Source organism: Rutilus rutilus (assembly GCF_951802725.1).
Source record: "Rutilus rutilus genome assembly, chromosome: 16".
NCBI classification, from domain to species: Eukaryota; Metazoa; Chordata; class Actinopteri; order Cypriniformes; family Leuciscidae; genus Rutilus; species Rutilus rutilus.
In genome coordinates this window covers 30,830,662-30,856,661 of record NC_140224.1, presented here as the reverse complement: position 1 = coordinate 30,856,661, position 26,000 = coordinate 30,830,662, and the positions used below count along the sequence as shown (strand labels likewise).

At 37.7% G+C, this 26,000-nt stretch overlaps 1 protein-coding gene across 1 annotated transcript in view; it reads left to right on the top strand.

The window, feature by feature from the left end:
- Positions 1–26,000, top strand: part of sdk2b (sidekick cell adhesion molecule 2b) — a 307,200-nt gene that overhangs the window by 208,726 nt on the left and 72,474 nt on the right. The window contains exons 2-3 of the mRNA XM_084433475.1: positions 16,307–16,526; positions 19,989–20,136. Of these exons, the coding sequence (XP_084289601.1) occupies positions 16,343–16,526; positions 19,989–20,136 (332 nt within the window). The 5' untranslated portion in view covers positions 16,307–16,342. The remainder of the gene's footprint in view (positions 1–16,306; positions 16,527–19,988; positions 20,137–26,000) is intronic.

Sequence of the window (26,000 nt, the reverse complement as noted above, 5' to 3'; positions counted from 1 at the left end):
CCCCATTGACTTAGACATACTTAGACAAAAAACTTTGACTTTCACTATATGGACAAATTCATACATGAATTGGAATGACATGAGAATGAGTAAATTATAACATAATTAAAAAATTTAGGTAAGTATATAGCATTTATTTGGCACTATGTAGAACAGGATAACTGTGTAGATGTAGATGTTTTAATATTTATTTTAGTCATTTATGTTCTTTTTTATATACTGAAAAAGATCAATGTTTGTTTTTTTACTAACATTTCTTAACGTAACTTCAAAGTTTGCTTTTGATGCTTTCTGGTCTCTGGCCTTATTGAGTTTCAAACCCTTTCAGATATGCAGTTGTAGTAATACTAAGAGAAATATGAATTATAAAATACCCATATGAAGTCAAGTTTTGTACTAATGGATTCCTGATGAGAATAAAGTAGAAAGAAAATAAGGTTTTCACCCTCATTTTTTTGATGAGGTGTTCTATTCATACAATGAAAGTCAGTGGAGTCAACAGGAGTGTTGTTTTGGACCCCATTGACTTATATAGACAAAAACAGTTGACTTTCATTATCGACAAAATCATACTGTTTGGAACGAGATGAGCGTGAGTAAATTATGGCAGAAATTTCATTTTTAGGTGAACTTTCCCTTTAAAGGATAATTCCGGTATTTAGCACTTTGAGTCTATTTTCTAGTTTGTTTTGGATGAACTAGAGTGGTGGACAGAGAAATTTTGACGATGGGTCCTGTCTCGACTTTTTGACTCGTTTAGAATCGCCTTTGACCGCTTCAGAGTGGCTGTCTACGGGCATGCACGAACATGTAACCATGTAACACCACTAACCACTCGGTGAGTTGCACAGTTTTGAAAACGAACGTTAAGGGTTGTTTTAAGGACATGTTCGTGCATGCCCATAGACAGCCACTCTGAAGCGGTCAAAGGCGATTCTAAAAGAGTCAAAAAGTCGAGACAGGACCCATCGTAAAAATTTCTGTGTCCACCACTCTAGTACATCCAAAACAAACTAGAAAATAGACTCAAAGTGCTAAATACCGGAATTATCCTTTAAGTCAGGTGTTTTCATCTCTGGCCCTCATGATCCACTTTCCTGCAAATTTTGCTCCAACCCTAATCAAACACATCAGAACAAGTTAATCAGGGTCTTCAAGATTACTAGATAGTTACAGGCAGGTGAGTTTGATCAAGATGGGAGCCAAACTCTGCAGGAAAGTGGACCTCGAGGGCCAGAGTTGAGAAGTCCTGCTTTAAAGGGATAGTTCACCCAAAAATTACAATTCTGTCATCATTTACTCACCCTCAAGTTTAATAAATTACTTAATACCCTGTATAAATTACTTTCTTCTGCTGAACACAAAAGAAGATATTTTGAAGAATGTCAATAACCAAACAGTTGATGGACCCCATTGTCTTCCATAGTTTTTTTCTCTTTTGTTCACTCTATGGAAGTCAACGGGGTCCATCAACTTTTTGGTTACCCATAATCTTCAATATATCATTTTTGTGTGTGTTCAGCAGATAGAACAGATTTTTTTTTGAGAAGTAGGCTATTTTGAAACTATATTTTCCTGAGTCGTTAAAAAAGTAAGAAAATCTCTCCATATCCATGAAAGTAACCAATATGATTATTTTAGTTTTCTTAGGTTATAATCCTTATAATAGTGATTGTAATCCTTATAATAGTGAAACAGTGAACTGTGATTAGAACAGCAGGAATGTGAGGATTCAAAGAAACAATTATTCAGTGTTGAAGCGCAGGAATTCACTTCTAAAGACGATTGTATCTGCCACCAAATGTGCTCCGGTCATCCAATTCAGACTTTTTTTAATTAACTATCCTCTGAATATAAACTCTGGAGCTGTGGTGAATGGAGTTTTAATTAAAAAGATAAAACCGGCTGATTAAACTGAGGGACAGGAACGATGTTGTGTTGGTCACTGTGCTGTTCTTAGGCTTCCCATCAGCACAATCTCTTCTCACTCTTACCTTATTATCACTAAAATCCAGTTACAGTTGAGCTCTTTCTAACAATGGCTATGCTTATTATATAAAAATGAAAATTCTGTCGTCATTTACTCACCCTCATGTTGTTCCAAACCTGTATGACTTTCTTTCTTCTGTGGAACATAAAAGAAGGTATTTTAAATAAAGCTCTTCTTTTTTTTTTTCTTCTATTCATACAATGAAAGTCAATAGGTATCCATGTTGTTTGGACCGCAATTTTCTTGAAAATATCTTCTTTTGTGTTAAAAGAAAGAAAGACATAGGTTTTGAATTATGCCTGTAAGACATATGCAAAACCATGATCTACATGTGTCCAAACAAAGTAATAATCTGTGCTTTGCTCTGAGACACAGTTGTGAAAAAGTGTGCAAAACGAAACAAATCAGTATACAAATGAATAATTAAAATAAACTCTTGTGGCCATTTTCTATTTCATTTCAGTCTGGACGGTTGCGTGATTTAATTATTTGACTAAATTACTGAACAGAATTGCTTAAATTAATTAATTATATACAAGAAAATAAATTAATAGCAAGCTGTATATCCAGAATATAACAATGTGGAGCAGAATTTTGAAAGTGTGTGTGAACACGGTCTATCTCAGAGCACCAGATTATGAAATCAAACCCATCTAGAGGTCAAGGAGATCATTTAAGGTCAGTAACATTGTTCAGAACAAAGACTTGGAACTGTAATGCATGAAAAAATCTGATTGAAACCCAGTTGTCAGATGTTTGTAAACACTTGTGTTGTGTGGGATGTCTCCTGTGTCATTGGTGTCCTTCTCTATGACATGTGAAGGCATGTGAAAGCAGGTGGGTCAGCAAAGCCGAATGGTAATTTGGCCATGAATGTTCTTCTATGCAAAGAGAGAGAGTGATGAATCGTCATTTAAAAGCATCCCAGCTCTCACAATGACCTTTCCTTTCCAAGCCCCCTGACACATAAGTGTGTGAGTGCGTTCGTGTGTGCGTGTGTGTGTGTGTGTGTGTGTGTGTGTGTGTGTGTGTGTGTGTGTGTGTGTGTTTCTCTCGTACACAAAGAAGACTTTCCCAAATGAGCTCAATCAATAATTGTTGTCTGGCAGTAGTGTTGTTCTCTAATGCCAGCTCAGCTGACTCTGCTAGTGTGGCGCTAATGACATCAGCCTGCCTGGGCATCCAATGAGCTCAGGCATGTTCAACACTACCAAGTGCTTTGCGGGATTAAATGCTGAATTTAAATGTGATTGTGTCATTTTTTTTTAAATAATTGCTCCTACCCCAGCTTAAAATGCAAAGACAATTAAGTAGGCAATTTGGACAGTAGATTGACTCTCCTGGAAAAGCTATTTTCTTTGAGCATCCTGACCTTGTGTTGTGTCTAATTTTTGTTTAATTAATTGTTGATAATCAATGACACTCAATGACATATATTTTTTTTATAATTCACCCAATTATGCACAGTGGACTACTAGTCAAAAATGGGGGAGTAAATAAGATTTTTTTTTTGTGAAAGAAATTATACTTTTATTAAGAAAGGATACATTCAAATTGATAAAACATGACAGTAAAAACATTTATAGGGCCTTATTTTAACGATCTGAAACGCAAGTATCAAGCGCGAAACGCAAGTAACTTTGTGGGCGGGTCTTGGGCGCTGTTGCTATTATACCGGCGGGATAAATGACTCTTGCGCCCGACGCAGATCTAAAATGGGTTGGTCTGAAGTAGCTTCATTATTCATAGGTGTGGTTTGGGCGTAACGTGAAATAAACCAATCAGAGCGACATCTCACATTCCCTTTAAGAGCAGGCGCGCTTGTTCCATGCCGGATTGCTATTATAACGGCGGATTTGCCAGGCGCACGCCAGGAGCGGTTCACAGCCGAGGAGACCGACGTTCTTGTCAGGGCCGTAAAAGACAGAGAAGTGACATTGGGGATGGGAGACACCCACCCAAATTAGCTTCGGTTAAACAGGCGTATAATAATTTGGGTAAATGTGTAAGCTAGATTTATGTCTATTTTTTCACATCTTCATGGACACAACAATGATTTCCCTCGTGTGTTAATAATGAAAACTGCTGCGTCTGTGTGTAGATGAGATAAGCAAAGTGTATGCGCGTTGTGCACTCGCTACATTGATTATGGCCAAGCATGCGCCCTTAAAATAGCATATGAATAACATGCGCAACGCGCCACTGACTTTAGACTAGGTTTTTCCTGGTCAGTGGCGCAATTATTTTCTAAACCTGCAAAATAGCATCAGGGAACATTTGCACCGGAACACGCCTCCTCTTTTCGCTGAACCGCCCACGGGAGCGCAAGTTCATTTCCTAGTTTACCGGCGTGCGTCTGTGGAGGGAAAAGTCCGCTGTGCGCGGGTGCAAAATAGGAATGATGCATGCGTCGGTGTACAAAGTCAATTGCGCTGGGTGCAAGATAGGGCCCAGAATGTTACAAAAGACTTAAATGATGTTCTTTTGAACTCACATTCATCTAAACTATCGCATTTTCCACAAAAATATTAAGCAGCATGTCCATTTTCAACATTGATAATAATAAGAAATGTTTCATGAACAGCAAATCAGCATAATTAGAATGATTTCTGAATGTTCATTTGAAAATATAGAAAACAGTTATTTTAAATTGTAATAATATTTCACATTACTGATGATCAAGTAAATTCTGCCTTGGTGAGCATGAGAAATAAAACATCTTAGCGACTACATTAAGTAATTGTAAATTAAGTAATTGAGTCAACCTGTTATTGGATATTACATTGTTTTGATTTCTTGTTCTTCTGTGGAACACAAAATTCTGCCCAAATGATATTGTGAAGAATAGATCCAAATATAGTAGTCTTCCCTCTTCAGTAATTCCAGCCACTCAAATCATGAAACAAGGACAGCATTTGAATATGCACAGAAGAGCATCATTTTCATTGTAGGGAGAAAATAAATATTGTATCTATTTATTTAACTGTTATTTCTGAAGGCCTTGGATCATAACAATACAACCTAGCCCTTTCACTTATCACCAGATAAATATTTTGAAGATATGTTTTAAGGCCTAATCTCTTTCCTTTGTGTTCTATTATCCTTTGGTTTGGTTTGGTCTCCAGGTTTCACTCTATGGTTTTCGTTTCTTGTGTTAAAATCTCAGCAAGATTTCCTCTCAGACCATATTTCCACATTAACAGGGACAATTTCACGCTGGATCTGCACAAATTAACTAGAGTTCAGTGCAATAATTTGCCTTGTCTAGAGGATGGCAGAGACAAGTTACCACTGAGGGTTCTCACAGAAATTATGTAAAAGATCTTTTAATATCCTTTAAAATAGGTGTAACAGTTGAAATTTCTTACAGTTCAGTTTTTATCACAGGTCTGTAGTCACAGTTTTCTTTTCAGATCTCAAAAGACATGGTACATTGATTAGGAAATTTGAAGCTGATACCAATAACTGTTATGTCAACATTATGAATGGCAGATGCTGATCTAATTACAATATTTATAAAAGAGCCATTTTTAAAGGCATTAAATGAATAGGTCCCCCAAAAAACAAGGTTTTTTTTTTTTTTTCATCCATTCAATGAAAGCGAAATCCAATGTTGGATTTATTTTTTATTTTTTTTGGTTACTTCCCTTGCAAAAACGTATATTGTCACTATATGACCATATTTATGACTGGTACACATTATACGATTTTGGGCTGTCCCAGACAAAAGAAGACCGATCGTGGCTATTTCTGTGGTCATGGCTCCGAAACGGCAGTCCTACGTCATACAGTGAGAGAGGTTTAAAGATGGCCGTTGTCACTGTCTTGCGACCAAAGATAGCTGTGATAATAACCTGACAGTTTCAGAAATTTAGCATGATCATCTCACAGTGTGTTTGCTGTTACGACCTCAGTCTACTGACTAGCCAATACAAATGCAACATGAAACAGCGTATTTATCAACGCAACATGGCGCTAAAACTTAAATTCCCTAGCCATGACCACGTCCATATTCTCCTCTTTCGCTTCCTCCTCTTTTTTTCAGTGCACATTAAAAACCCAAACTGCTAAAATGCGATTCATCTTGCTCTATTTGTTTACCATACCGCATACTGATGACATTTTATTCTTCTATATTCTTCTGTCGTACAGTCTACATACAGTACATGTAGTACCCAAGTTTATTAGATCCATGTGTGATTTGTGATGATCTTATAGGATTGCTGAAATCACACAGTCTGTAGCAGGCACTAGATAGGATTGAATCTGTTAACTTTTAAAGGGGTCATATAATGCTATTTTTGTACAAGCTAATATGATTCTTTAGGGTCTAAATTAAAAGTTTGTAATATACTTTATTTAAAAATGCTCATTAGTATTGTAAGAAAACACTCATTTTACCTGGTCAAAAACAGCTCTGTTTTCAGCACGCCGTTTAAGTGCATGTGTCTTTAAATTACAATGAGCTTTGCTCACCCCGCCCCTCTGTTCTGTGCGTACACCGTTTGTAACACAATAACACAATAACCATAACGCGTTGTTCATTATAAACGTGGGATTATGAATTATATTGAGAACGTTGTACATAGAAAACATGCCGTTATGTACCCTGAGAGTAAACCTTAGTGAAGCGTGCAGCAAGCGATTTGCAAAGATTAATATAAATATTAATATAAAGATTAATAAAACGTTACACTCACTTCTTCTTCTGGAGGTGCAGCAGGAACACGAATAGTTGGTACCGATCCTTTTTTCAGGAGCAGCTTCTTAGCAAAACCATCTTTATACTGACCTCGTTTGTAAAGCAGTCTGGTGTGTGAAATGATTCGCGGAAACATGAAAGCATTGACGTTGATCGTGGGGAATATTCCCTTCGAAAACAAAACTCAGCCACTGCGTCTTTAGCGGTTCGGATTTAGGAACATCAAAATGACTGCTGTGTTCCTTATTACACCCAAGAACAGAACACCACAATCGCTTAGACGCCATTCTGCTCATAGACAGTGCTCCAGCGTATCAACAATGATCGCGCAGACTATGATTGACAGCTCGCTCACGAGCGAGGGCGGGTCTGTCTTGAAACGCTGCTGTCAATCAACAATCGTGGGAGGGGCGTCCGACCGTGTGATGTCACTAGGTTGAACGGCTTGATTTGAGACAGGGGAAAACATATAAGAAGATTAAAAAAAAAAAACACTGGATGGATTTTTATCATTTTATGATGGTTGTGTACAGACACATTTCAGTACAATCAACTTGTAAAAGTGCATGTACCATTATATGACCCCTTTAATCTAAATTCTCATAATTTCACATATCACGCCATTGATTTGTTTAAAATCAATTGCGTTGAAGTCATCGACTCCTAGTCAGATAAACTGTGTACAGTGTTTCTCAAGTACCGAAATAAACAGACCTTCACTAGTACGTCTTATATAAGCAAACAACCTCTTCTTATTTCAACATACCCGCCATTAGTGTCCCCAAAACAGCAAGTACCGCTGTTGTTTGGTTACTGAAAGGCTGTGTCATTCATCAACTATATGCACTGATTATTCTATAGGCAGCAGATGTCATCAGTGTTTCCTGTAACAGCGCCTGCATTCCGAGCCGATGTTGCGTTTCGCTCCCAGCAAATTGAATCACCTGCAGCGTAGGCCTGTACAAAAAAGATCTGCTTTCTTTCTTTCATTCTTTATTTTTGCCTGAAACCACGCAATGTCAAAGACAGCACTGGAGCAGAAAAAGCGTTCTGTTGTTTTCTTTTTTCATGCAAACATTAGCGTGTTCTGTTGTGACGCTTTCTGGATGTCTGCGACCGGATACCGACACACTTATTGAGAAGGGCTTTCAGTCCAGACAATGCTAATGGTTTCTTTTCCGCACCTGAAATATGAGACTTCCAACCAGCATTCTTTTAGTGTAACTGTGTGTGTGTGCGTGTCTGGTGGTGTATCTGTGTATGCATGAGTGCATCCATAATCTGGTTTCCAGTTACCTCCCGATGGAATTGTTGCAATCTGACCTTACAGACATTGTTGAATATGTTCATAAATATGCCGTTCATGCCAGGGTTGTGTGCAATTCAGAACTGAATTGAGATTGGGTTTTAAAATTCAACAGCTCAATTTGGACAGAATTTTGGCTGAATACAGAATTATAAGAGTGCAACAGTTCTCAATAGGCCATGGATGAATGTGAAACTATTGCTTTAAATATGTTGTTTATTGCAAAATATGCATATATTTATACAACTATTTAATTATTTTGAGAGTGTATGGAGATTGACAGTTAAAATGTTTAATGGATTTGCTTGTTCGTTTGGTAGAGTTTTTTTTTTTTACAGAATCATCGTTTTTTGCCAGTACCAGTTGTTTTTCTAATGAATAATCATGGAGACAAACTAGTGGCAGGAAGTAAAGCTAACAAGATAATTAATGCCTGGTACACATTGTATGATTTTGGGCTGTCCCAGACGAAAGAAGACCAATCGTGGCGGAGGTCCTGGGTCGTACAGTCGAAGACGGCCGTTGTCACTGCGACCAAAGATAGCCTGTGATAATAACCTGAAATTTAGCATGATCATCTCACAGTGTGTTTGCTGTTACGACCTCAGTCTACTGACTAGCCAATACAAATGCAACATGAAACAGCGTATTGATCAACGCAACATGGAGCTAAAACTTAAAAATCCCTATAGCCGTCACCGCGTCCATATTCTCCTTTCGCTTCCTGCTTATTTTTCAGTGCACATTAAAACCACAATTGATAAAGTGCAATTCACCTTGCTCTATTTGTTTACCACTAGTGCATGCTGATGACGTTTTATTCTTCTATACTAACTTGCGTCGTAGCCTTCGGTTCAATAGGTGTCATCATCGTACAGTCTACTAACAGTACATGTCGTACCCAAGTTTATAGGCCTATGTCACGAAAAAATTGAAGACCGGAAGTACGTCTTTTAGTAGGGATACGGCTCTTCCGGTTAGCTTTTTACAATGGCGGAGTCCGATAGATACCGCTGGACCAAATATCTCCGCAACCTGCCTGAAGTCACATATGACGATGTGGTTCGGATGGTAAATGAAAACTTTCAAGTGGAAAAGCGTGAAAGCTGAGGAATGGCTGTCTACGTCCTGACGCAGAGCAACCCGGTACACTACAACAACAGCGGCGGGCTGTTCGTCAGTAAGGTAAACGTTTCTATGGTAACAGGGAGTTGGACCAATCAGCAGACGTTGCTGCTACGCTTAGGATTGTGGGTAGTGTAGTTTTTTTTCATAAGATCACGGATAAAACATGTTTTTCTTAAAACTGGGTTGATTTCATACGAACTTATAGCTTCTACAGGAGCAAAAACATTCGTTTCACAACCTCATAGCTCGTGGTCAGTCTACCTCGGATGGTTTAGACATTATGGCTGATAATCTAAATCCTTATGGAGAAATACTGTTGACCGGAAGTTCTGAATCCCTACTCCGCGTTCCGGAAGCAGGAAGTGTGACATAGGCCTATTAGATTTAATACAGTGTGATTACAGGTGTAAGACAGGCTAACAGAAGACAGTGACAGTTAAACCAAACCGAATATAACTGTACAGAATGACTGATTTATCCAACATTTTTGTTAATGATTAGTGAAAGTGGTGAGGCTGACGGTTGATAAAGCATTTGAGCCTCAGTTATTCTGGTAAACATTCAAGCCTTTTCAGTATTTCACTACGAGTTCTTTAACCTCTCCAGGGTCTTACAGTATTGTTGATGCCCTAATAGAAATGCATTTAATCCAATAAAGGCATTCTAATAATCTCAAGAGACCTATAGAAATGCTGGCCAGTGATAGTTTTCATGTGATAGTGTTGTTAAAACATGTTTGCGAGCATAACTAACATTCAGTCAGGCTATTGAAACAAAGTAGCTCAATGCTCAAGTTCTTTGAATGAAAAGTTTTTCTTTGACATATTTGAGATGCTCCTGCAAATAGGTTAAAGTCACAGAGAGACTGACGACCACTTCATCCAACAGCGACGGTTTGCCAAGGCAACATCAGCACAGACGGACGTCTGTTTGTCAGCCGTCTCAGTCAGGGGTGTTTGAACTTCGTCTGACACTTTTTGCTCCTGTGCTTTCTCACTCTATCTCGCTCTTTTCTCTTCTCCGTTAACGGAAGGCTAATTAAAGGGGACCTGACATTGCGCTCTGTTGGCTGGAACATCAATCAATCAATGTCTGAAGCCCCGGCCCCTACTGACTCTCTCAACCTGCTGCACAAGCTCACAGCTCTTTAAAGGTTAATTATATTCATTAGAGAAAGAAGGAACGGGCGAGAGGAAGATAGAGAGGAAGTCACCCTGAATATATGCTGCTTTATTCTTCACGAAACTCTGCAAGGTTAAATTCAGAGCCACAGCACCATCTGTCAGAATACGGGTGCGTCCAATTCGGCGATAGTGCCCAAGTGGACTTTACAGGGTGTTTGGCCATTTAAAGTGAGATTCTAAGTTTTAGGGAACAAGAGGACATCAGGGATCATAACTTACAGGAAATGTACCCACAAGTCATTGCACACTCAGTACATCATGAAGTTTGGAGGAAATAAATCCTCATTCTAGGTTTTTATTCAGCCTATTTCATCTCTGATTTCTGCACCGTTCTTAACAGGTATGAGGTTTTAAGTATGCATTATTATATTATATTGATCAAAAATGATGGTAAAGACATTTATAATGTTACGAAATATTTCTATTTCAAAAGAAAGTTGTTCTTCAAACTTCTTAAACTCATCAAATACTCTTGAAACAAACTTATTTTAAATTGTAAAAAAAAAAAAAAAAATCACAATATTATATTTGATCAAATAAATGCAGCCTTGGTGAGCATGAGAAACTTATTTCAAAAACATAAAAAAATTCCTTTTTTGAACGGTAGTGTATAATCACTTAAAGGTGCATTGCGCAACTTTTCATGTTAAAAATACCCGTTTTCTAACCCATACATGCTTAAACAATTGCCTGATGGGCTGACTGAGCCCTTCTCTGATCACTGCGATTGCCTCTATAATCCTGTACAGTAAAATAAATAAGAGGGATTCGGGTCGGAATCTGAGACTGGGCGTGACGTCATGCGCGTTCACGGCACGCTCATATGTCTGGCAGGTTTGTGTATGCGCCGACGCCGCCATTCTCCGTAGAAAATGGATTCTAAGAGACCGGCTTGCAGTTCATTTCAAACACCAACGCAAACTCCACGTAAGATAAAAAAAAAAAGAGAACTTTTGTCTAGTGCAACCAAAAGGTCCAAATTGGAGTCAGACAGGCGTCGGGGTAAGACGAGAGTAAACATAGGGAAGGCTTTCAACAAATGGAGAGATCTCCGGTCTGCTCTAGGGCTCAAACGGGATCCTCAGTTGGCTTTTTTCTTGATAAAAAGGTAAGATATATCCCATTCTCTAATGTCTGATACGGCCAATAATGACAATAAATGACGATCCATAAAATGTGTAATGCTTTAGCGTAAGCTAGATAAATGTACAATCGGAATAGGTTTTACTAACTTACCATTGTCAGTGATCAGGTTCAGAATGATTGTGATATAAAATGCTGATATATAAGTTAGATACTTAGACACAAATTTTGAGCAAATTACTGCTTAATTACGATGTATTGCTATTGGAATATGCTACTTAGCTGATCAATAAAACAGGCTAAACCCCCGCAAATCTTCGGCGGATTAGCCTGTTTGGCTTTTATGGTAACGTCATAGTGCCACTTGATTGTTTATTACCTTGAGACATTTGGGTGTACTTTGTTGACCGACTGTGTATGGTATGGTATCATGATTACAATTTTGAGCTTTTACAAAGTTATAACTTATATTGTTCATGAACGTGTTTCCATAATAATAGTCATAAGTGGATACAGTAAACACATAACACAGTTCAACATGGAGATAGATGGGAATAAAAAACGAAGTTTTCTACTACCCCCATTTTTTCCCTCACACATAAGTGTGTTATTTACTCAATTGCCTTTCCTTTCACATATTTTAAATTACTTGCAGATTTAAAACTTTATTACCTCTGAAGACATTATGATTGTAAACAAAAGATTTGTGCGGCTGATGCTCCTTGGGTTATGACCAGCTCGAGCTCGTGCAAGCGTGCGTGTGCGTGTGGTCCGTGAGCGTGCACACCTCTGGTTGCAGTTTCGCTTGCCGCCAGAGGGGGCGTAGTTCTGCGAAAACTCAGACTCTCGCGCAATGCACCTTTAATATGTGTTTGAAAGGATGAAATATATATATATACACAGGGTTTGAAATTAACTTTTTCACTCAAGTTACCGGCCATTCAGAACTTCTACTAGCCAAATAAGAATTTGAACCAGATTAACCACCTCACAGCTTATATATATATTATTAAATTTGGATTTCATACATTCATTTCTTATTCAAAAAAAATCCTGTCATCCAACCATCTCCTCCCTTCCTCTTTCATCCTCCTCTTTTTCTCCAAAAATGTGTTTTAGTTGGACAGATCAATACAGTACAATGAACATAAAAAAAAGAAGCATTTTCTGTTAACCAAATGCTTTTTAATCTTCGCTATTGCTTCAATGCAAATGAACAAGCACACCGTTTTGTTGCATAGTGACGTGCATGTTCTAAATCTGCACAGATTTGGCGTACGTGAACTTCCCCAGTAAAGTGAGTAAACATAATAAGTAACACGCCAAATTGGCTAGTGATATGACAGCGTTACCTGTATAAACCTATAGAATATTTGTGAGCAATGACTAGGACCCTGTTAATCAGATCGCAGCCTTCTCTCTTTATCTAGTAGAGTTTAGCTCATGTAGCGTGTGCAGCCTGCAGGGGTGAAGGCAGCCCAAATGTTTCGGGGCATGTGTGAAGCTTTGTATCACGCTAAAAAGCTATACCCCCCACCAGGCCCCCAAACTTCCTAATTAGTTCATTAGCGCTAATATACTTCACACAAGAAGCAATTTACCATGCCTGGCAGGATCTGCAACCCGCTAACCTCATCGCTAATATCATTTGATATTTCATTATAGTCTGTTAATAACAGCTCTCTTCAACTCTTGCATTCTAACAAGACACCCGTCATTCACTCTATCCAGAAACTCCAGCCGTATTCCTCCACACCCACACTATCTTTCGTCTCTCGCAGTTAGCGCTAGGTTACACTACAGATCTGGAGTCAGTGTGGTACCAGATAATAGGCACTAACAGCTCTTCTATTCTCGTGAACTGTAGTCTCCTCTGAGAGTTTATATAGTGCTCGTTTTTGATAGTGAGTCAATTATGTGACGCCCGTTTTTGTATCGGGATATAAAAGTGTATTTATTTAAAAAAAAAAATACCATTCATTTTGAAAGTTACTTGAACATTTTATTTTTGTGATTACCATATTTTCAGCTTCTGAAGTCAAATTAATTTGCTGTGTTTTGAAAGGCATTTGGTAAAAAAAGTAAGGGTGAAGAAAAAAGTGTCATGAAAAGGCTAAAAATGTATAGTTTCATAGAAAATCATCAGTTTGTTAGTATTGATAATATTTATAATGGTAAAACCCCAAAATATTTGGGTCACAATATAAAAAATGTTACATTTTAGTTTGTTGTAAGTAGTTTAGTTTAGTTTAGTTTAGTAATGTTACAATTAGTTACAATTATATTTTTTTGTATTCACTGTAGGGATATTATATATAATATTATGTTACGTTACGTTACGATGTTACGTTACGTTACGTTACGTTAAGTTACCTAATGTTACGTTACGTTACGTTATGTTGTTATGTCATGTGTCATGTGATGTTTAATTTTATCAAAAGACAGTTTGGCTCTTTAAAGATGTAAAGACAGGACTTTTATTCTTGTTTAGTTCTGCAAATTCTCCCATTCATTGTCATATTTGGTCTGTCTCCTCCCCCTCTGGTATACATTGGTTGTACAAATTGGTTGTACTATTCATCACTACATTGTAAATAAGAAGCTACTTCAGACAGCTGTAGTTTGAGTGACAGATAATGTTGATGCCTTGACTGAAAAAAACACACAACTGACCTTCTAACAGCGCCTGGCTAGTCAATCACTGTCCACTTGTTGTCTTCCTGTTTGCATGTGTTTCTGTGTCCATCTCTCTATCATCCTCATTTCTTTTTTTTTTCTCTTTTTTTCTTCTTATTTTTGGCATTATGTTCTCTCTCTGCCTCTGTCTCTCAGCGTCTGTACAGATCTCTTTACTTTCTCTACTCCATTGTTTGTATTGATTGCCATCTGAGGTCAATGGCTTTTTAAAGCATCTAGATCGAAACACAGAGTGTTTTCCTCATCTCCCTCTCCCTCTCCTTCTCGCATTCCTTCCCTCTACCCCGCTCACTTCTGTGCAGTTTCATTCTTTTATCTCCCTCCATCATTGATCCGGGAGGTCGGAGAGCATTCCGGTCCAGTAATGTGTTGCCCATGGGCCTTCAGGTCATTTTAATTTGAGATCAGGTCAGTCGGGCTGAAAGAAAATGTGGTCTATCTGAATTAAAATGTCTGGAAGATGATCCGATTTCATCCACTTCACAATAAAAGGTGAATTAAAGTAATGAAGTTTTAGTTGGCGTATACAGAAGAGAAAAGAAATCTGCTCACCTCAACTGCAGCTGCTCGGCCGGAAGTGTGAGATTTAATGTTTGCCATCTTTGTTTGTTTCACAGCAGAGCTTTTTGAGCCATTAACTATAGAAATATCAAAAGATTGGGGTCTGTTCATTTTTTTAAAACACACACATGCACACACACACAATAAAATGAAACATCATTACAGTTTTGAATTAATATTTGTAATATTTTCTTTAAAAATATATTTAATATATTCCTGTGATGGCAGCACATCATTACTCCAGACTTCAGTGTCACATGACCCTTCAGAAATCATTTTAATATGCTGATTTGCTGCTCAAAACATTATTATTTTGTGATTATGATTATGATTATTATGATAAATGGTCTTTTCCATGTGGTTGCATGCTTGCTAAATAAAACTTAACCTTTTTATGCATTGGCTTAAAGGCCTTAAAGTGCCTGAACCCCGATAATTGCTGCTTGCAGCTATATTTATTATTATTATTAAAAATGTAAAACTTTTATGCTGCTTAATATTTATGTGGAAACTATGATACATGTTTCAGGATTCTTTGATAAATAGATAGCTAATAGGAACAGTATTTATTTGAAATATAAATACTTTGCATAATGTAATTTTTATTATGACTTACTAAATGAGTGTTAATTTCTTTAAATAAAAAATAAATAAATAGAAAACAACCTAAACTATTTAATGGTAGTATTATGTTGCTTGCAAAATAATTGTTTCGTATTTCACTTTTATTTTTTAATAATTTTGTTTCGTATTAAAGCATATAACAGGTCAACGTATAAAACTTATCTGTACAGCATCAAGTAATTTTGTATTTATCTTTTTTGATAGCGAAGCACTAAAGGATGAAACATAATTAAACCCATTTAGAATATATTTTATGTTCAATAGCCATGCAATTCTTGACCAAATGTAAATATGAATATTTTTTATTCATATTTTGTATCAAAATATAACAAGATTTTTACTGCCAGGCTCAAAAAGCACCATTAAAGTGTCATAAAAGTCCATAATGACTTGTGCGCTATACTGCAAGTCTTCTGAAGAGATATGATCCTTTATACTTCAAAATGGCAGATATTCATTCCTCTGATCTTTATCAGTCAAATATGAGGAACTTTGTTTCATCTCATGGCTGTTAATTCATTTGCTGTGGGAATTCAGTCTTTTACAAATGAACAACAGAAGCAAGTAATTAACAGTTCTGTGGTCTCGGTTGGTTTTCTCTGCCATTCCGGCTATAATGAAAGTAACAAGGGACTCGTGCAGAGGAACATAAAACTGTTGGGACATGGTCTAATCATGTGCTATTTACTCACTTATAGGCCTCACTAAAACCCGGGGCAGCTTGTTGTACTTCCACATAGTCATTGTGTATGTTAGAGCGCCACCTACTGAGGGGAAGATGGTAATGTGAAGACATTTACATTCTGCAATGAAAAAGAAGAATTCAAGGTCATCACAATGAGATGGGAATAAGAAAAAAAAAAATTGTATAGCTGTATTTATATTCTCTCAGGAGTTCCTCCATAAAAGATAAGGAGCATACGTGGAAATGAAAAGGAAACGCTCTCTGCCGTGCTTGTGCGAGCCTGACTGTTTTGACAAATTACAAAGATGTTCTGTTTGCGAAGGACGGCGGTGTCAGAATGAATGAGAGCCATTTGTACATATAAAATATACATAAAAAGCTTATGAATGACAGTTTGGCATTACATTATGCTTCATTGTGGTTTTGGAGAGTAAATTCTCTATGTTTTATCTCTCACAGGTATTTGATACCGTCTCTGGACAGATCGCATGCTGGCTTCTATCGGTGTATTGTGAGGAACAGAGTCGGAGCGTTGTTACAGAGGAGAACCGAAGTACAAGTGGCATGTGAGTAACATAGTAATAGACGGTCAAATTGTGCCCTAGTGTGTGTGTGTGTCTGTGGCCTGTTAAACCCTACAACATGGGGACAAAATATCCCCACAAAGATGGCAATATCCGAAATCCTTGTCCTTGTGGGGACATTTTTTGGTCCCCATGAGGAAAACAGCTTATAAATCATATTAAGCGATGTTTTTTTTTAAATGTAAAAATGCAGAAAATGCAGAAAATGCATGTGTCTCAGGAACGGCAGCTGTTGGTGAGGTGACGTACCTGTGTTTCATTAAAAGCTCCTATCCAATGCCACAGCTGGTCCACTTTAACTTCATCATTAGATTGATGTGGTTGTGCGGACCAATCGCTTCGCTCTCTCAGAATTTAATTCATTCCTCCGTTTTATAATCTGTTTAGCATGAGGAACAGCTGCTGCGCTTGAACCGAGTGGCAAGTCTCTGGTGTTTCAAGGCAGATTCAAGTTTCACTGCCTACTGTCCGGTCATTATTGAAGTTCTCTCTCAAAGTATGTGAGTGAAGCAACTCTGTAATCACTCAGCTCCTCACTCGCTGATCCGTGTTCAATCTAAGCAAAATTTGGCCAAGATTCACTGTAAATTCTTTCAATATGTTTGTTTTTAAATATCACAAATATCTCAGCACACATACCTGAAGAAAAGTTGTGCTTTATTAAAACACTAACTTTAGCCTGTTATTGTGTGATTATAATGATTACAGATACAAAAGCTAATGAACATTTTAGTTCAAACAAGCCTCCTTAATTAATAAATTGATCAAAAGTTACAAAAGATTTCTATTTCAAATAATTGTGGTTCTTTTGAACTTTCTATTCATCAACAAATCAGCACAAATGTTTTCAACATTAGTAATAATAGTAATAAATGTTTCTTGATCACCAAATCAGTATATTAGAATCATTTCTGAAGGGTCATGTGACACTGAAGACTGGAGCAAGGATGCTTTTTACTATTTGTTGATCAAATAAATGCAGCTTTGGTAGACTTCATTCAAAAACATCTTTATATCGCCCCCCAAACTTTTGAATGTTGTTTGTTTACTCAAAATTGTATTATTCTATTATTGACACAAGCACCTTCATATTGGAACTAACACATCTGCGAATATGTGACCATGGATCACAAAACCAGTCACATGGGTCAATTTTGTGAAATTGAGATTTATACATCACCTGAAAGCTGATTAAATAAGCTTGCCATTTATGTATGGTTTGTTAGGATATGAAAAAATTGAAATATTGAGAAAATCGCCTTTAAAGTTGTCCATTTATGTTCGCGATTGTGCTGCATTCACTCACAAAAAGAAATGTTTTATATATTTACGCTAGGAAATTTACTAAATATCTTCATGGAACTTGATCTTTATTTAATTACCTAATGATTTTTGGCATAAAAGAAAAATAGATCATTTTGACCCATACAATGTATTGTTGGCTATTGCCACAGATATACCCGTGCGACTTGTGACTGGTTTTGTGATCCAGGGTCACATTATGTAAAAATCTTAAAATGGCCGACTGTTGTCGAATTAATCAGCCTGGCTGATGTATCGGTCCATCGCTTCTTATTATCTCCTTTCATTTCAGGATATGTGGAGGTGCTTCACTTCTGGTCAAGATGGAAGTACTTAGACCTTATTTGCTTTTCTCATTTCCCTTTCAAGCACCTGTGCAATAATTGACATCCAATTACCTTTCGTTTCGTTTGAAGGATGAAGTGAGAGCAATCAAATACAAGAGTCAATACACAGGAAATGACATTGTGATATCAAAGGCAGGACATTGCCATTCTGGATATTGTATAATTTTTTAAGTGCTTTTCCTTAATTAGCTTTTTGATGAATAATGCTCTTGAAATTAAAGACGCTGCCTTTGATTTTTAAATCTCTTCCACACAGCGTAGCTCGAAATTGTGTCCGTTAACTTTCTTAGCTAACAAAAGGAATAGTTCACCCAAAAGTGAAAGTTTTGTCATTTATTCACCCTCATGTGATTCTGACCCCTTATTATTTTCTTTCAACCTCTCACATTCTGCCTTAGACCTCCGATATTACAGGGTTGAAATGACGAGAGTAATGACGTGATAAGTGATGAGAAAATGTTCATTTCTGGGTGTACTAACCTTTTAAAAACAGTTGAGAGTGAAAGTGCAGTAAAGACCTTTATACTGTTTCAGAAGATTTCTATTTCACATAAATGCTGTTCTATCCATCAACGAATCAGCAAACACATTTTCAACATTAATAATAAGACAGTTTTCTTGAGTACCAATGATTAGAATGATTTCTGAAGGATCATGTGACACTGAAGACTGGAGTAATGATGCTGAAAATTCAGCTTTGCCATCAGGTATAATAATATTTTATACCTTTATCAAATATGAGTTTTTGATCAAATAAATGCAGGTTCGTTGAGAATAAGAGACTTTAATTGGAAAAAAAAATTATACAGACCCTAGACTTTTGAACATTTTTTGTTTGACTTTATTTTGATGGTCCCTTTAACACATTCTGTTGACTATAAGTAACGTTGTACCTACATGTCTACTAACTCTCATTAGAGTGTTAGTAGAGTATTAATAGACTGGTAGTAGGGTTAGGGTTATAATAAGTTGACATGTAGTTACAAAGTTACTTATAGTCAGTAGAATGTCTGTTGGAGGACATCACAATAAAGAGTTGGCAGATTTTAAGCAGACAATCTATGGATATTTTAATGAGAGTTTGTTGACATGTAGTTGCAAAGTTACTTATAGTCAATGGAATGTTCAAAAGGGACCATCAAAATAAAGTGTTACCAAACACACATGTTGAGAGTAAAAGTTGCTCTACAAACCTTCTTTTCCAGTGATTGTTATTGCCGTGTGCAGTACTGTAAAGATGTTAACAAAGATTGTCCAGACCAGAACTAATAAATCTATTTATTTACAGGAAGCTTAGTTATCTACTCATGTCCGTGTTAAAGCAACAAGGACGTTTATGCTGCTGAATCAGATAGGGGTGTAAAAAAGAATGACTGCTGATTTAACGCATGGTGAATGTCCGTTCGGATGAGTCAGTTCTGGTCACTGTCATGGCCGATAGCTAGCTGAAACATATCATCCCCAATCCGACGGCATCCTCGACGATGTCTGGCGCCGTGTCAGAGGCAGAGCACGCCTGTCAAACGCTGCCCAGCTGAAGCAGATGGTGAAAGACACTAGAAAACCCTGGAAAATTCTGCAGTGTGTCTGTCTCTGGCAAAACGACAAACGTTAATAACACTGCAACTGTTATATCCACTGATGTAGGCACTTGTACCAGAAATGAAAGTCCTGTTTGTATTTGTAGTGGTGTTAAGAGTCAGTGTGTACACAGATGTAATGTGCTAAATGCTAACATATGCACAATATCAGTTTAACACATGTGCTAACTCTTTTGTTTTGTTTCTGTCTGCAGATATGGGAAGTTTTGAGGATGGGGAACGAGCCCAAGCCGTATCCCAAGGAGAAGGAGCCGTCATACCGGCGCCTCGCATTCGCTGTTTTCCTCAACCACAGGTTACCTGGTTCAGAGACGGACGCAAAATCCCTCCCAGCAGTCGAATGTGAGTTTCTCAATCCGTTGGGTTCCTTTTTCCTATTCCATCTTTATCTTTTTTTCCTTTCCGCAAGCAGTTTGATTGTACATGATTGTTTTTGAGGAATCTTTGTAGCTGTACATCTAGTCTGGAGATACGCACACTGTTATATTGCCTCCAGGTGTGTTTCTGATTGTGTGTATGAGCTTGTGGAGGTGTTTGTTTGTCGTCATATAGTATACGCATTTATTGACTTGCTAGCATGAGTTCTCTCAGAAACCTCTATGAGTTATGAGGAGACAAAGACTGAACATCTGTCTGAAGTCCTGTTTTTGTTACTATCTATCTATCTATCTGAAGGCCCTGATATACTCACAACAAAGTTTTTCGTTCTTCGTTTAGGGGTAAAACGAAGTTTGAAATACCTTTGCAGTGATATACTGTTAAAGTGATGTTTAGATGAACATGTAGTTATGTGCTCCACAAATCCTGCAATTTGGCCCTCCAGTCAAGTAAAGTCACCTTATGTTTATTAATATAGCACTTTATAAAATAGATTGCTTTAAACTAAACAGATTTACCGTATTAAACATGAAAAGAAAAGAAAAAAACGTATTTGTACAGCATCAAGTAATTTTGTATTTATCCTTTTTGAAAGTGAAGCACTGAAGGATGAAACATAATTAAACCCATTTAGAATATATTTAGTTCAATAGCCATGCAATTCTTGACCAAATGTAAATATGAATATTTTGGGTTTGTATCAAAATATAACAAAATTGGATGTGGATTTTTACTGCCAGGCTCAAAAAGCACCATTAAAGTGCCATAAAAGTCCATAATGACTTGTGCGCTATACTGCAAGTCTTCTGAAGGGATATGATCCTTTATACTTTAAAATGGCAGATATTCATTGCTCTGATCTTTATCAGTCAAAATAAAATAACAGTTTCAGTATTGCTTTCAATTAGAATTGCATTTCGATTTCTACTATAAAGCGGCTCTCCAGTGTGAGACTCGATGGACTCAAGAGGAAATGAACCGGAGAAGATTTCCATGTCAAAGAAGGCGGAGCCTCAGAGCCACACCTACCTATTACGTAATCACAATGGACCAATGGGAGTTCAAAGGTGTTTACCAGCCTTTTCAAACTCCCAAAACGAACTCCAAACGAACATCAATTTGGCCTGATTTTGTTCGAAATGACGTCCCATCAGAACGTTCTTCTAATTTTCTTGAATTATATCTGGCCACTATTTCATTCTGGCATTCCAAAGACTCTTAATGATGTGTCCAAGTATTTCCATTTTCTGTAATGTTCTCTCTGCCTTCCTTTGCCCCTTCCTGCACTCTTATATCCCTCGCTCTGCATATGAACGTCTGTTTCTAGCTCTGAGCCAAGGTTACCTCGTGCAAATGAGTGGAGCTGATAACATTTATTCCAGGAAAATCATTTAATTGAATTTTAATCAGGCCATTGGCACCTCCGTCGCAGTTTCAAAGACTCTGTGAAAAATGGAAATAAGCGTAACATTGACCGAGGCGCCCATGGAGGACTGCTAGTCTGTTTGAGAGCGTCCTGGCGTTTCTGACTCCGTCTGCTCTAGATTGGTGAATTCTAAACTCTCGCTCTTTATTTTCGTCAGATTGTACTCATTTTGGTGGCCCTCGCTCTGGAGAAAACTAGCTGTGCGGCCCAAGGTTCATGAAATGGAGAGTTTTCAGAAGCACAAAGCTTTCTCCCTCACCTCTCATCCACTCTCTGTCTCTTTTCCCTCTAATCATGCAATCACACAGCCCAGAAAAGAGCAGGATAATCAATGCCTGAGAGAGAGAGAGAGACGTGTTTCTCCATTTTCACTCACAACCCTGCCTCCCTTCAGCCACTTTCAAATTCTAGCACACAGGAGCGCCGCTGTGGATGATAAAATGACATTTTCCAGCACTTCGCTTTTCAGTCGCCTACAGTGCTAATTTGTGTTAACCGTGCTGTTGACATTTTGCCAAATTATGTTAAGTTTATGTTACATGAAAAGTATGAATTATAGAATAGCATTCTTGTTTTAAAAGACAACATGACAGTATTTGCATTCAATGTGCCCACTTATTAAATCAGGGGAGGGTTAAATATCGTCGCTGCCCGATGAAACTCACGTATGTCCAAAACGGTTACTTTTCAGGAAGTGAAAAAAAAAAACACCGTAATTTCAAAAGCAGTTGAACGTAGCGTTGTCATACTTGGTACGGCATCTTTAAATGTAACCATATTCTTGCCAGTGTAATGATATAATCCACATTTGACCAAAATCGAGTTTAAATGGACATACGTGCATATTTTACAGTAACGGTGGTCGATACGCGTTCTTCCGATCATTAATTAGAATGGCCAAGTCGCGTTTCATATTGACAGATGAATAGGCTACGCTCAGTTTATTAAATAGCCTACGTCTCAGTTTATTAAATACACTCAGTTTATTAAATGTATGAAGGGACAATTAATCAATACACTAACATGGCAATGCTAGACAGATACTTTGTTTGCACAGTCCTACCGTAATTTTGTCACTCCTAGACGTACGTCTGGCGTCAGGGGGGAAACGTTTACCTCGATAAAGTTAGGCCTACTGTAAAGGAAAGTCATTGTCTCACCAGGCTATGTTTCCAGAGACGCTTAACCCTTTAGGCGCCAAGGTTTTTTTGAAAAAATGCTGGATTTTGACATCAAAATTTCAAAAGCTTAAGATGAAACTTCACGAGACCGGCGAGATGCCTCCACAGGGTGGGAGATACGCGGCGTGATTGACAGCTTTGACACCAAATGGATATACGTGAAAATCAGATGACATGATTTCACAACTTTTCATTGGTCATTTAGATATGTGAAGCACACTGTATACGGAAATGAACCTGGACATTCAATCCGTCGAAAAATCTCAAAATCGGCAAAACGGACATACGCGGTTTTCATCGGACAGCGACGATATATTTTATTTAAGACTATTATGTTATTACAGCACATGCATTGCAACACTACTGTATATAGATAGACATTTTGGTTATGGTTTATTCCAAACTTCTAACCTTAAGTATTAAACATCTGTAATTAATTTGGCCTGAATCACTTAATAAAATGATAGTTCACCCCAAAAAAAGAACATTTTGTCATCATTTACTCGCACTCATGTTGTCCCAAACCTGTATGACTGACTGTAAATGTGGTTGGTAATAATTACATTGTTTTTGAACATGCACTTTCTTACTAAACCATTCGTGAAATAAACTAATGTTTATATGGAGACTCAATTTACTAAAAATGATTTGATGCTGCTGATAGCATAGTGTTTATTTTCTAAAGTCAGGTCAGGAAATAAATCAGGTAACAGCAGACACTGCATACAAATTTGTGCTTAATGTAATTTGCACACCGAAATTCCCTATTTTATCAGGGCGTTTCAGTGCTACAGTAGGTTGTGAAAGACTTCCACAATCTAGCATACTATGTAGGGACTTTACTGCATCACTCCATCAATGCAGTCCAGGCAATGTGCATCTGGATGTATGCCCAATTAAAATGCTTTTCTACATCATTTGATCATCATTAAGTGAATTACTGCTGCCACAATCAATACAATATGTAAACAAACCATTTCTCTTAAATTAAATTCCACTTAGTGCTTTTTTGTGGACAGTAAGTGTAATGTAATTTGCCCCAGGCATTTATAATCTGACCTAAGAAACACTTTTTTTTCCATATTGCTTTTTTGTGATGTTTGTATAGATGTCTGTGATGCAGTGAGGTGGTTTTAATGAATGCACGAGAGCTGAAAACAGTTATAGGAACTCAAAAAGCGTTTAACTCACTCAGAATACCTCACCTTGTGTGTCTGTGTGCGCAGCCACTGAAGCCTGACCAACATTTGCCCATTACGCAAATTATTATTTTTATTTTCTCATGTTGGGCAAGAAGAAAATGAACAGATTTTGTTGTAAATTGAGCTGTAGATCCAGCAGAAGTAGCATCTTTCTCTCTCCACGCTCCCCTCTGACTCCAGTTTCCCCTTGATGAGATGATTTGGTGCTGAGATGCTGCACTGGGACAGTGTGTTCTCCACCCCGCTCTACAGCTGCTCCTGTTGTATTGCTCTCAGAGAAGCTTGATGCCATTGACAACTCAGACTGTCAACATGTTTAGCCTTTTCTATAGTGGTATCTTTCTATTTTTATTTTCCGTCCGTCAGTTTGTTCATCTATCTATCCGTTCATTTGTTTGTTTGTGAGGTCATTCATTTGATCATTCTTCCATCCATCCATCCAAACATCCATCCATCCATCCAACGTCCTATATTTTTATATTTTTATTTTCCGTTCGTTTGTTTGTTTGTATGGTCATTAGAGGTCGACCGATATGGTTTTTTTCAGGCCGATGCCGATGCCGATCTTTTGAAATCCGGGTCGGCCGATGGCCGATTAATGCTGCCGATTTATTTTGGCCGATATTTGGCCGATTATGTGCTTGTTTTTAACCTCTATTTGAAAGATAAAATGTAACACAAATAATTACTTAAGATAGACAAAATTTCTCAACAAAAACATTTATTGAACACTTTACCAATCTGCACTTGTACAAAAGACAAAAAGAACTTGAGATATGTTTGGTAATTGTACCTGAATGAATTGAAAATTAATTTGCTACTAATTTCAGATTAATATATTTGTTTTCCTTAACATTTTAATTAACAGTAACTTAAACACTTTGCAGTTTGAATGATGTCCTGATAAACAAAATGACAGAGTATGTTTTTATGTTTCCACTGTTCGATCGCGCCCGCGCCTCACACACACACGCGCGCGCACACAAATATAAGTAAACACTTTGCGACTTTAAACACACGCGACTTTTCGATCTCGATCGCGCCTCTCTCTGCCTCTCTCTCTCTCTCTCTCACACACACACAACATATTCCAGCATTGCAATCTTTACATCGCAGCCGGAGCTAAAGCGGAGCTACAGATTAGGCGTCCCTAAAGAACTCGCGTATCTAACAGTAGTTCCGCATTTACTTTGCACGCGACTTTTATTTATTTTTATAGCGTGTATTCTCCGTGGAAATGTATACACCGAACCGTGACGCCTGTACCGTTTCGGTTCAATACGAATACATGTAGCCTACCGTTCCACCCCTAGTCTACAGTGAAATACAGTCACACATTACACTACTGTTTGGCCAGCATTTTAACCGTGTTTAATCCAGCTAGCTAACGGAATGCTAAAGTTAACTGCTGACTAGTGTCAAGTGCAGCGAAGCGATGTTTCTGTTATTCTAACGTCCGTTTTCAGAGCATCCAAGAGAAGCACAGACATAACAGTAGCACTGATATGAAGCACAGAAATGCGCGTTGATATTCGGTCCGGTAAATAACGGTCGTTAAGGCACCAGTGCCGTATTAGCTCCGGGTCTATCTGTAGCTACCCAACCCTAGCGACAACGACGCTAGTAAAGCAAAGCCAGTCCTTCACTATATAGTTGGTCTCTTTTTTTATTACTTATTTCTCTGCATTGAGTGACAACCCTTTCAAATATAAGACACACAAACAGAACAAATAAAAGTATCAGATTCACTGTCTGTAAATATTTGCTTACTTATTGTGACATGATAACAACCCTTCTGCTGTGCTAATGCAACCACAACTACGCTATCAATTTCAAAGTAGCCGAACGTCATGTCGCCTATTCATGTTTTTTCTCTAAGTTGGCAGTAACATATCAAAAGTTTTTAATTAAATATAAAAGAGTGTTCTCCAAGGAACTTAGCTCCTTCCTTAAGCACTGGATGAGGTCTGCTCACTCTGCTGGAGAATGACTCTAGGCGCGGCGTGCGTCGAACGCGTG